The sequence below is a fragment of the Ptychodera flava genome, chromosome 7 (genome assembly GCF_041260155.1).
Source record: "Ptychodera flava strain L36383 chromosome 7, AS_Pfla_20210202, whole genome shotgun sequence".
Classification (NCBI taxonomy): Eukaryota; Metazoa; Hemichordata; class Enteropneusta; family Ptychoderidae; genus Ptychodera; species Ptychodera flava.
This window is the reverse complement of record NC_091934.1, coordinates 41,217,404-41,231,106: the sequence shown is the minus strand read 5'-3', so window position 1 is coordinate 41,231,106 and position 13,703 is coordinate 41,217,404. Positions and strand designations below refer to the sequence as shown.

General features: G+C 35.2%; 1 protein-coding gene across 2 annotated transcripts in view; it reads right to left on the bottom strand.

Moving 5' to 3' along the window:
• Positions 1-1,281: 1,281 nt before the first annotated feature.
• LOC139136236 (deoxynucleoside triphosphate triphosphohydrolase SAMHD1-like) overlaps positions 1,282-13,703 on the bottom strand; it is a 37,905-nt gene continuing 25,483 nt past the window's right edge. For both annotated transcript variants that reach the window (XM_070703971.1, XM_070703972.1), the window contains exons 6-15: positions 13,019-13,186; positions 12,139-12,186; positions 9,275-9,451; positions 8,807-8,898; positions 7,117-7,173; positions 6,381-6,585; positions 5,657-5,722; positions 4,985-5,085; positions 4,486-4,612; positions 1,282-2,855 (exon numbers count right to left, since the gene is read on the bottom strand). In XM_070703971.1, coding sequence (XP_070560072.1) covers positions 4,999-5,085; positions 5,657-5,722; positions 6,381-6,585; positions 7,117-7,173; positions 8,807-8,898; positions 9,275-9,451; positions 12,139-12,186; positions 13,019-13,153 — 867 coding nt within the window. In that variant the 5' untranslated portion in view covers positions 13,154-13,186 and the 3' untranslated portion in view covers positions 1,282-2,855; positions 4,486-4,612; positions 4,985-4,998. The remainder of the gene's footprint in view (positions 2,856-4,485; positions 4,613-4,984; positions 5,086-5,656; positions 5,723-6,380; positions 6,586-7,116; positions 7,174-8,806; positions 8,899-9,274; positions 9,452-12,138; positions 12,187-13,018; positions 13,187-13,703) is intronic.

The following is a 13,703-nucleotide window of genomic DNA, read 5'->3' as shown; positions in this document are numbered from 1 at the left end:
CGGTTCTTGAGAGAACTTTGTACTCTATAGATAGTGTAGATGACCACTATCAAGATATGAGATATAATCCTATGATAATTTGCTGATACCTGAGTGCTGAAAAGCAGGCACAGTTTTTAATGTAGCCTTTCCGTCATGCATCAAAGAAAATCTGCAATGGTACAGTGGCTCATTGATCGGCCGACGTTTCAGTTTCATCTGAGAAGTTGACTCTGTATTACCCCTATTTTTGACAATCAACCCTATTTGTAACAAAACCTAATTTTCAAAAAAACTTGGCCGTATTTGTTGAAATCTTAATGAAATATGCACATTTGTATGGTTGGGGGCAATTTTCTTTTCGTGAATATTGCCCCGAAACAAACTTTTTGGCTTGTATCTGCAAAGCTTGATTATCTTTTACGAGTAGACCTATTATCCCGAGGAACCTGCACAACGAAATTCAATCTGACGAACAGTTTCAGAAAAAATGAGTTTCGACAAGGAAAAAAAAAGAAAATCGTTCCCAAAAATACAAATATGCATAGTTCATCAGGGTTCAACAAATACGGCCAAGTGTTTTTGAAAATTAGGTTTTGTTTCACTTAGGGTTGATTGTTACAGATAGGGTTGACATGTCCCACCTATTTGTAACAATCAACCCTATTTGTAACAAACGTTAACCCCATATAGGGTTAGTATGATTTCTGTCAGGTCAGAAAACAATATTTTTTGACATTTTTGACCGAAATTGGTTAAAATTGCACAGAAACAAACTTTGATTATCTTTTACGAGTAGGCCTCTTACCCCTAGGAACTGCACAACGAAATTAATCTGACGAGCAGTTTCAGAAAAAATGAGCTTCGACGACGAAAAAAAAGAGAAATCGTTCCCAAAAATACAAACATGCATTTTTCATCAAAATTTCAACAAATACGGCAAAGTTTTTTATGAAAATTAGGTTTTGTTACAAATAGGGTTGATTGTTACAAATAGGGTTGACATGTCACCCCTATTTGTAACAATCAACCCTATTTGTAACAAAAGCAGTTTCAGAAAAAATGAGTTTCGACAAGGAAAAAAAAGAAAATTGCCCCCAAACATACAAATATTCATATTTCATTAAGATTTCAACAAATACGGCAAAGTTTTTTTGAAAATTAGGTTTTGTTACAAATAGGGTTGATTGTTACAAATAGGATAATACAGACTCATCACTTTTCAAATAATTTATTATAGGCTATCCTGTGACATGAGAGATTTCGTTTTTTTAAAGAAAAACTGCATTACACGAAAGTTGCAAACACCATTTAGTTACATTTATTTCGTTAATTGCAATAGCAAACTGTACATCTAAGACATATACTGAGGATGCACATATAACTAATTATCAGCGATCAGATGATGTTAAGATGCACAAAGGCACACGCAAAAACAGTCCTACCTCATACAAACTGCACAAAAATGTGTCTTGCTAACACACTCCGAACGCAAGATGCCAATCCTCACAAAGCGCCTCAATAAACTTAATTACCGTTCTGAAAACTGTTTATGTTCAACAAGTTTACGTCTGTCATGTCTATTTCTAACCTGTTCAGAAATGTTTGCAGTCGATTTATTTAAGGTGTTGTCGTTAATTTAGCATCAGCACTGATCAAAATTTTATCTGTATACCATAAGGGTATGTAAAGGTTATGGAAAAAGTGTATTCAGGTAATATCGCCTCGAAAATGACAGCTTTAACTTTTGCTCAAACATTTCCAAATAATTACGATACCTTCAACCATTCTCTTACCAAGTCAATAATAAAGATACGGTGTTTTCATACAAAATTTTGTACTAGACAAAAACTAAACAAGCATTTACCAAGATTTGAAATTCAAAATGGCCGCAATCGCCTTGTTCACATCCCTGTTTTTCTCCAAGAGCTTCAAAATAATCCCCAAAATGCATTAGACTAGAAAAGGATTGTGAAAATTTGTGAGGTTGAGTATCCGTCCCCACGGCGAATTACGCCTCAATGAGAAAGGGGTGATTAATTAAATACATTCTTCTGCTTGACCAATCGTCGAATCGGATATGCGTATGAAATAAACGTGTAATCTTGCCGTGTTTCAAAATCATAACTTTATAATCAGCAGGACCTTGATGACATTTCGGACACAAGTGCAGATTTATCGACGCACATAATCTTTGTAAATAAGTGGAGACCTAAGATGTCAATTTAGGGTTTAGAATCGCTAGACACCTGTCCTCATACTACTATTAAGTCGAATCATAGCCAACGTAGCATTAATTAGGCGAATACATACCAAGTTATACAGTTAACATTTCTCATCGATTTCAACAGAAGTTATGATTTTTTCCATTCTGTCCATACGAAATAGGCTTTGCCTCAGCGTATTATAATCGTTCCTACTGTCTGCTTATTGAGAAATATACGTAAGCACAATTCACATTATACTTCCACTTTAACAACTTTCGTTGTTTTGAACGAAAGACTTGGGAACAGAAATTTGGGTCATTTATATCCGCTTTGAATCGTTCATGAGCTTCTACAATAATATTGCTGTTTGGCACCCGTTATACAAGCCGTTAATTCACTGATTAGAGCTAGTAGCAAAGTAAAATAAGACGATAATTATTCTCCTACTCATCAAAGTTATCCCTTGATTACTTTGTTTATTTTTCAGAGGTATGAAGTAATAAACTTGGATGACGATTAAAGATACTGGATTCATTCTTGGTCGTATTGTTAAGAACGTTTTGTTTTACTTGATCCTTCTTTGCCGGCACATGCTCTTTTCTTAGACTTCTGGGGTGTACATTGCGGTCCTGTGGTCTCGTTAACTAGGGATGTCACTCGTTTACTTTTCTGAAAAGTACAAGAAACGATGATATCGGTATAAAATGCATTGTATGCTTAAATCCTTGCGATAAATCAATAACAGTCTAACATTTTTCAGTTTAAGTATAGGTTGTTTTCTATTGGTAAACAAACGTCTTTCTTGGCAGGTAACCACGCATTGCTTTCATAAAAAACATCGACAAAATGAAAGTGGTCTGATGTTATGGGTTATTTAATAAGGCAGCGTATTTTCCTCAAACTCCAAAGATTCAAATAATTTTCATTTATTTGCTAACCCAAGATTAAAAAATTGGTTGAGTTCATCTTTTTTGTATGACAAGCAGTCGTAAGTTGGATGAGATATTTAAGAAGTGTAAATTTTTGCAGTGTATGCAAATCTTGGCTTAAATTTTTCTCCCGTTTTCAACACTTCAAAAACATTTACCTCCGCTCTGACTGAGTCACATAGTGTGAAAGTTTCAGATTATGCTTTTGAAATATTGTATATCAAAACAATATATCAAACAATAATTTTGTTTGTGATAAAAGTCTTACGTTTTGAATAAGAGTCATTCCAAGTCTGCTTATCATGATTTTAGTAACTTTTTTGAATGTCAATTTTTCACCCCTGCTATTTACGAATGAAAATATATTACAGTGCAAAAAAAGATGCTCATTTCTTTCCACATATATTCTAATTTCAAATGAGATATTAAAATTCATAAAGTAGTATCACCATTTCTGACTTAAATTGACTGTGTTCATTAATACCAAAATTGAGGTTTACTACTCCAAACTTGTATCCCTCCATCATTCCAGAAAACTATAGCTGCTCTTCTGAGCTGCTTTTTGAAAATGTATGACGGGTTTTCATGTAATCATAAATTAGAAAATTAGCTTTGAAAAAGTGTGTTGATTAAGTGCAACGCCACCTTAATGAGGCCCATGCAATTTTAAAATTAGCATTTGCACTAAACGTTCCATGTGTGTATAAATATTACGTCAGGGTACAACTGAACAGGACATTGCATATAGAGGTAAAATATATAAACAACTACAATAGCAACTCCTGAAAGGCGACGAACACATTATTTCGATGAAGAGATATTTGTGAAATAACCGGCAAAGGCATTTTAACGAATGACATAACATCATTTCATGTTCATGTGAATTACACAGAATTAAGTCATCACTAAAAACTGAAAAACCAAATTTGAAAGCAAATGTATCATTGTTTCAAGACAAGACAAATTTTAAATAAACATTCTTCAACATGTATATATCAATTTGAGCTGTGGTGAAACATATCTTCATAGACAACTTGTAATCAAAGAAATAGTCAAGAATTATGAAGTACCTCATACGTCTCCGTTAACATGAATGTGGGAACATAGGGTAGCGATGATCAACATCTCATTCGGCAGCAGCAATAATATGTGTGCCCAACAACAACAATCCACAATACTACAAAGTTAATTAACAGCAGCGTATCGATGAAGATCTTCTCAAGTGAAAAACCTTTCTACCAGTCGTCAAAATATTAACAAAGACACAAGGATGTAATAAAAGCGATTTTAACAGAAGCCCTGGGGGAATTAAATTACAAAGGAAATACTCATTTTCGAAAGTTAAGTAAACCATTGAAATGATATCTCACAGGTATCCATCGTTTGTCTTCAGCCCATTTATCGACACAGTCTTGAAGCTACGGACATCTTGGTGGGGTCCTTAACATAAATAAAGAGGTGACGTTCTTGGAAAGTCTTCGGGAGGAGAGAGGACACCTTTGCGAAATAATGCATAAAGTTAATAAACTTAATTTAACTAATTTAAGTTAAGCAGTTGCCGTTATAAGTTTATACTTAAATAAATTACTTGATACCAAAAACAGAAAGTATGTAATATTACTTTGTGGTGACCGTCGCATTTGTATATTGTTTCATAAAATCAAGATAATCAAGTGAGATAATAATTGATCAATCAGCTAATAAAGACGTATATAACACGGAGTATAACAATATCAGAAACTTTACTTGCATCATATCGGGCATGCTAAACACTTGGAACCTCATGAATAAGTCGTGTTTTACCCACTGAAAATTAAAAGGCGCACGTTAGTATGCACATGTTTGACAGAAAAACATAATTAACTTTACCTCATTCTGTGGCATTAGTTTTGCGATATGATCCCCCTTGTTGTAGAACAGAACGTAGTCAACAGGATTTTGTCACCCATCCCATAGTTCAGACTTACAATCTGTACAATAGTGAACATAACGTAAATAGCGGGTGAAAAACAAAATTAGCAATAACTGTTGACACTTAATGTTAATTCACTATAATTTAAATTTGCAAGAGATATCGGTAAAATGTCAGTGCTACATAAAATATAATATCAAATTAGCATTATATGTTCTCATGCTAAGCTTTACGTGTAGATTACAAAATCTGCGTGGTAAAAGGCCATCTCTGGCAAGTCTTCGCTAGCCTCTTGTGTTTGCCTTCTTTCTATAAAATCATCTACAATAGTGTTTACGTAATTTTTACCATCTGCGCAGATGGGACAAAATTAGAGACAGCTTCTCTCATCTGCTCTGATCTACAGTTACGAAGACAATTTAAAAGTCCCTTTTTAGGAAATGAAAATCTCAGTTCCTGTCGTAAATTTCTGAAATTTGGCGAAAATGTTCCACGTGTCAAAATTAATATTTTCTCTATTGCCAGGTGCATGTAAATAGTCAGACGGTGACAATGTTATTGTGTTATTGTATTCATTTCAGTATGCATATTCTCTCATATATGTCTTTGGCAATCATTCATTGGGTTACCTTAAAACATATATCTTCAGCTTTTAAGCTGTCATCGTATCCTACGATGTCTTCAATTTTGACAAGCTAGGGAAAAAGAATGTCAATGATATAGAGTTGTATGTTAGATTTACGCTATGATCAAATTTCGCCACGAGAGTTTGGTCGATTCCTTTGTGTCAAAGGCCATTACTAAGCCATGCTCCTTATTGTACCATTCAAGATTCGTATAAGCAGATAAGGGCAGTGTATTGTATGGTATACCATTCTTGTCATCCTGTTTTGAGATGTCATAAAAATAGAGCCAGGTGCAATGTCATAAAATATAGAGCCAGGTAGCATCGTATATTTATGTATGGGCACGTGGATACTGTTCCTGGCTAAATATTGAACTTACCGTGAATAAATTAATTTTCTTTTCATTTGACAAAGGTTTTGCAAAAAGGCAGCTATTTTGTCAAAGTTTTCATTTCAATTGTATTAGGTTGCTATGATCCTTACGTTATGTCAATTTGGTTTGCGTATAATTTTCTCACATTCTTTGTCTGAGTCTGCAGTTCTAACTGAAACAAATGTTTGAGCTAAGATTGCAGAAGGCAATATTTACCATAGTACTGAAACATTCATATGCTGGACAGTTGTAGAAGGTGGAAATGTGACGTACAGACCTTCATTTCACATCTAGTTTATTGTTGTCTTATCCCATGATGCTGATCTACAAGGTAGTATACACTACAAGACTTACATGTTCGTTGATATCAGCATCGTTTTCCAATTTGATCCTCCGAACTAGTTTGTACAATTCACGTCTTTGAATCCTTTCAAGTATATCTCGGGCTTCATCGAGTTTAGGATTTAGATGTGAACGGCGGATAACATTTAAGATTGTATCGTCCAGCATTATGTATGCATCCATATCATGCAGAATATCACGCATACTAAATGTCTCTCTAGAAATTATCAGAAATTTGTAATTATGTATCATGTATTATGTTGTATTAGCAGTTTTTCCACTCTGGACACATGATTTGAATGAGGAAATTTGAATAATATGAAATGATTAATTGATTTGTAAACTTTATCATTACAAAATATTGTAACCACAGGTTTTGAAATTGCCAAACTAGTCCATCACCCTTCGGGCTAATATGCTATCTAATGCTCTCTTGGGTTTTGTATTGGATTGCCTCCTTTATGATCCTGTCAATATGGTCCTGTCTTATAGTGTGTTATTTTCCTTATTTGTGGAAACTTGCATTTGAGAATTACTTCTCACTAAGGCAACATCTCTTTTTAACTTCAGATCACTACATATGTTCTTTACTCTACACATTTGTTCACAATATTCAGTAATATCTTTGACGGATGCATGCACTGTTTTTCCAGCTTCACACACATGATAATGTACCTGTCACCTGAGTGGTAGGCCATGTTCCTTCGCAGGAAAGAGGAAAAGAACATTAAACAAAACTTTAACTAACCTATTCGACTTCGTCAGTTCAAGGTCATCTGCAGCTTTCATAAGTGCATCACAGATCCTGAAATAGAATGACTTCAATCACTTACAGCATTAATGATAATATAATAATAATAATAATAATAATAATAATAATAAAATAATTATTATTATTATTATTATTATTATTATATATTATTAATATTATCATCATTATTATTGTTGTTGTTGTTGTTGTTGTCATTGTTGCCATTGTTGTTTCTTTGTTCTTGTTTTCTTCTTGTTGTTGTTATTGCTGTTGTCGTTGTTTATTATAATTTATTTATTTATTTATTATTTACATATTTTTTATTTGTAATTATTGATTGATTGATTGATTGACTAATATGTGTTACTTAAGTTTCATACATCTTGCAATCCTCAGAAAGACAATACTAAATTTTCCTTATGTATTTACTCTCATTTATGTGGTTCGGACGCACCACAACAATGTGGTCTATGATAGAGGAAACAAGTACTTTTTAGATAGCACTGTTATAGCACTGCCCAGGCTGAGATATCTTTGCATGTGTAGTTGACAGCAAGCACAAAATCCAGTTAAAAGTAAGCATTTCATCGTGAATATCCCTATATGCATGGAAAATGACCTATTTTCAGTGCCATAAAAATATATTTTGTGTACATTATGTATGGGCAAATAATTACAGACTTTGAGTAGCTTTGGACCAAGAGCTCACTAATGAAAGAGATGAGATCAAAACAAATTGGTAGGATAAATAAATAGGGACTTCATATTTCAATACAAATTCATCACACTTTGTCCTAAAACTACTGTAGCATGGATATTTAACAGGATTATTAGCTAATTTAGCAGATGTGGACCCATTTGCGATGAATACCAGCATAGCAACAAATAAAGTCAGCCCTTTTTGTTTCACCTGAGACTGGAAAAGGATATTCCTTGTGGGGCTCTTCTGCTAGGGGTCAGCTAGAAAGGAAATGACGAGAGGGGAAGATCACAAGTTTACAATTGGGAGGTTTTAGGATTGTTTAGCAAATGACGACCTTCAACGTTTTGCTGACACTCATCAGCACCAAGGACTGAAATCAAATCAAATTTTACAGACTATAATACCCTTTATGCGCGTCAGAAGAAGATTACACTTGTCAATACAACTTTCTAGGGTTGTTCAGTGAATACAGTGTAACAAAGTTTGGTGACACAATACCGATACTTTGGTTTTGCCTTTCTCTGACTTTATTATGTTGTAGGCTGAGGCATGACCTTGAGGCAAATGGTAAAGAGAACGCCGGAATATCATTTTGAAGGATTTTGTGAAGGCAGTTGGCTTCTTCGGAACGGTGAACAATCCATCACTTGCAAGAATTGTGGATTCTATGATAATTTCAAAGTGAAATAGAAGGTGATATATTTTGAGTAGATGCATGGGCATGTTCGGCTAAAAATGTGATCCCCTCCCTGTGATCCTAAAGGAACAGCTGATGCAGCCCAAATATGTAATAATTCGGTCTATGATTGAATGGGCAGCCCCAACCTCCTGCTGCTCTCTCAGCGAGGTAGTTGTGTTAGAACAATGCTATTTCAGTGACCTTTCCTCGTCTGATACATGTCTGAAAGAGGGATATTTCTCTCAAGAGAATTAATTGTCGAGTAATTATAAAATGCATCAACCTTTGATCAGATAGAAACTCACATAAGATCAACTGCTACAGTAACCGGGTGAAAATATGCCATACGATAGAGACGATATCTTGTGTGGAACATCTCGTAGGCACTGTGTGCCTCCTGTAAAACAGTATGACTTTAAATATTTCATGTGATGAAATCCCAATGACTGATTATCATGTCGTTGCTGTCAATGTGACAACATCCATGCAGTATATCATACAGCGAGTCAACGAAAGGTAATTCTGTATGAATATTAGTGAAAGTGAGTGTAGCCAACAAAGCAGTTATCCTGACCATATGACCATTGGCTAGATAAACAGTAACTTACAAAGCTATAACAAAATTATACTGGACGTTTTAAGAAAATGTTATGATTTCTTTGTATAGTAACTATACTAAGAAATCATAACATTTGACATTTTTTATGACAATATCCTTGATTGTCTTCCATAATATAAATTACTATAGGTTTAAGTAGAAAATAATACTAAACCTTATCTCTGTAGCATATGCTTTTCATTCTTTCATCCTCTCTTGGGTCTTGCAGTACCCGTGCGAATTTTATGAAACGATCGTGCAGGAAGTTGGATGACACGCCTAAGTGGTGGCTATCCCGTGCAAAATAGTCCCACTTATCTACGTCTATCTGGTTTGCCTTGTTAGACACAATCTACATGGATTGAGTAAGATTTTAATGTAAAAATCAACCAAGAGAAATAAAAAAAATAAAAAATAAAAATGAATGTACTTACAGCATATCATTACCGTCCGACTTTACGAAATCATGTACTTTTTAGTCCCCGCGGACGAAGTCCGGCGGGACTTATAGATTGGATCCCGTCTGTGCGTCCGTCTGTCCGTCCGTCCGTCATCAACAGTGTCTCAGACACTGCTGAACCAATTCGTTCAAACTTGGCATACCACTTTGACCTACAGATGCACGTCGATTTATTTTGTGATACGATCGAATTTGGCTGCGAGGCGGCCATTTTGTTGCAATTTTTCACGTCTTTGGACCATAACTCAGACATCCTTAAACAGATTATATTCAAACTTGGCACAAAGGCATAACACTATCGCTTTCATATCCATGTCAAATAATTTCGCGATAGGATCCAATATGGGCGCGAGGCGGCCATTTTGTTGTGATTTTTCATGTCTTTGGACCATAACTCAGACATCCTTGAACAGATTCTGTTCGAATTTGGCAAAAAGGGCATAACACTATGGCCTACATGTGCATGTCAAATTAGCTTGCGATACGATCCAATATGGCCGCGAGGCGGTCATTTTGTTTGCGATTTTTGTGTCTTTGAACCATAACTCAAACATCCTTAAACCGATTCTGTTCAAACTTAGCACAAAGGCATAACATTATGGCCTACATGTGCATTTCAAATTATTTGCAATATGATCAAATTTGGCCGCAAAGCGGCCATTTTGTTTGCGATTTTTCATGTCTTTGAACCATAACTCAAACATCCTTGAACCGATTCTGTTCAAATTTGGCACAAAGGCATAACACTATGGCCTACAAACTCATGTCGCATTATATTGCGATACAATCCAATATGGGCGTGAGGCGGCCATTTTGTTGTGATTGTTCATGTCTTTGGACCATAACTCAGACATCCTTGAACAGATTCTGTTCAAATTTGGCAAAAAAGGCATAACACTATGGCCTACATGTGCATGTCAAATTAGCTTGCGATACGATTCAATATGGCCGCGAGGCGGTCATTTTGTTTGCGATTTTTCGTGTCTTTGAACCATAACTCAAACATCCTTGAACTGATTCTGTTCAAACTTAGCACAAAGGTATAACATTATGACGTACATATGCATGTCAAATTATATTGCATACAAGCCAATATGGGCGTTAGGCGGCCATTTTGTTGCGATTTTTCATGTCTTTGGACCATAACTCAGACAGCCTTGAACAGATTCTTGTCAAATTTGGCACAAAGGCATAACACTATGGCGTACATGTGCATTTCAAATTATTTTGCAATATGATCAAATTTGGCCGCAAGGCGGTCATTTTGTTTGCGATTTTTCATGTCTTTGAACCGTAACTCAGACATCCTTGAACCGATTCTGTTCAAATTTGGCACAAAGGCATAACACTATGGCCTACAAACGCATGTCGAATTATATTGCGATACGATCCAAAATGGGCGTGAGGCGGCCATTTTCTTGCGATTTTTCATGTCTTTGGACCATAACTCAGACATCCTTGAACCGATTCTGTTCAAATTTGGCACAAAAGCAAAACATTATGCCCTTCATATGAACACATGATCCAATATGGCTGATAGGCGGCCATTTTGTTTGCAATTTTTTCATGTTTTTGAACCGAAACTCAAACATCCTTGAACCAATTTTGTTCAAACTTGGCACAAAGGCAAAGCACGTACTATGGCATGCATATGCATGTATCAATTAACCTTGCGATAGGATCCAATATGGCTGCAGAACTGCCTTTTGTTGGAATTTTGCATGTCTTTGAAGCGTAATTCAAAGGTCATTACACCCATTTTGTCCAAACTTGGCACACAGATAAAGCAATATGGCATACATGCCAATGTACTTCGTGGCATGTTCCAATATGGCTGCCACATTGTCATTTTTTTCCAATATTGCTGCCCGATGGTGATTTTTGGATATTTTCATGTCTTTGAGGCTTAATCATATGCAAATATTCCTTAACCAATGTTGTTGAGACTTGGTACAAAGATAAAGTACTATGGCATACATATGCATGTCTACTAATTTTGTGCTATGATCCATATGGTCAATAGACAGCCATTTGATTTCAGTTTTGGTGTGATTTTTTTTATGTCTTTGAAACAGAAACATAGGTCACTGTCCCTCGATGGACTGATTTTGTTCAAACGTGATACGAAGATAAAATACTATGGCTGCATTCTTGTGCGGATTAATTTGTTTCATTATATGATCCGGAATGACTGATGGCTGATTACAACAACATACCCGATCCCATACCATTTCGAAAATTCCACCAAACCATGTGTATAGTATGTGCCGTCATGACACTAGAGGCAGTGAGGGGCATCGTTATGTGTGATGTAATCAAAAGTTCATTCAGTGGTCATTACCAGCAGAGATCAGTCTTTTATTGAACGTTCCTCAGATTACTTTATTATGCAAGTCACGGGTCTGATGCAACCGTTGCATCAATGTCATTCCACAGCGACCTAGACCACAGCTAACTAGACACAAAAGATTAAAACAAAATTGATAAGCGGGGACTGTGTCATCAACGATGACTTGTTTGTATTGGCAGTGGTTGTATGTTTGTATGCTTTATAAAATGGCAAAAGTACTCATTCCCACCTGGTAAAGGAAGTGTCGATCCGACTGGATAGCTTTGTAGCTGTCCGCCTGTGACACAATATAAAAGTATGGTTACAAAACACTTCAATGTATGTAGACTAGACGCTTTTCACTACTGGTAGAATCTTATAAACCAAACGAGAAAACGAGAAAATATCGGTTTTTGACCGATGCCAAATTCGAAATAAGTGACTTCAGAATATGGGCATCTAAAACAAAGGATAAAGTACAAAACAAATGTCTCTCCATGTTGAGAGTTAATTTCACTAGGTCAATAGATGAATCAATTTATAATACAAAATAATAACCAACTTCACTCTATCATTGAGTGGCTCCTAGGGGTCACTTTATAGAAAAACTGACATTCTGCTATCATCTAATGCGTACTGAAGTATGAGCACGCCGGGCAATGTTCTTCAAAAACCAAACGTTTTTTGGTTATCATTGTAAAATTCATTATACGGATTACATCGTCCATAATTAATGAATGACGACCAACTTATTTCTCTTTCGCTAGCTAACTACGTGGGTCAGTTAATATTCTACATTAAAATTATAAGCTTTTAAAATCTTTGCTTTTACAAGCAAATTAAATTTAGCTTACTAAGCGATCGACTTGTTAAACTGTAATGCAAGCATGTGAAAGTATTCTGTTGTAGATCTTATATATTCAGGCTGTGAAACTTTATTGTACACAAATTTTATCTTGATTAGTCCAGTAGAATATTAACAGAAGTCATCAGAAGAAGAATGACGTTTTCTATACTACACTTGATCAAATTCTTATCTCGTTGACGCTTTTTGAATTGAAAACGGCAGTCTTTGTCTTACTGTCAAGAGGGTAAATTATGGGTGGATGTTTGTTGTTGGTAAATCTTACCTTTTTGTATTCCTGTTTGTCGTTTTTCACCAGTGGTCCATAAATCATTTCTTTAATCATGTGAAAGTCGTATCCATTCAGTTTGTAATCATATTTGCGGCGAAACACCTCTTTTAGATTGTACTTTTCAACCATTTTGTCAAATATTTTGATCGATCCAAGTTCATGCTCAATGGATAGAATATAATATGTAAGAGCATCACAATGCATTAACATTCTCCAAATATAAAGACATGTCATAATTTGTTAGAACTTGTTCAAGGGCTTCACAATGCTCAACTTCACAAATTTCACTCCAAACCACCTAAAATGGTATTTTTGCGACAGCCGGGGTTGTTCCAAATGAACATTTCTAATAATGTTAAGCATTAAGAAGTAAATCAGTAAATTATAGAAAAAAATAAAAATTGGCTTGTTTACATGCTGCTAATACATAACACGTCACGTTTCACCAAATTTCTTGAGTCGGTCTTTGAAATCTTGCAAGAACATAAATGAAAATCTTTGCGATACGTTCTTTTTATCAAGCTTAGTTTTAATTCATCTTCAATGGTCTTCATTGTTTCATCTGTATTTGGAGATATATTCCCAAGACTGAAGATTTAAAACCCGTTTGCGTAAACGTAGTTTGTAGATCGTGAAAATTTGATCATTTAAAAGTTAGTCACAACATTTTAAGGCAAAG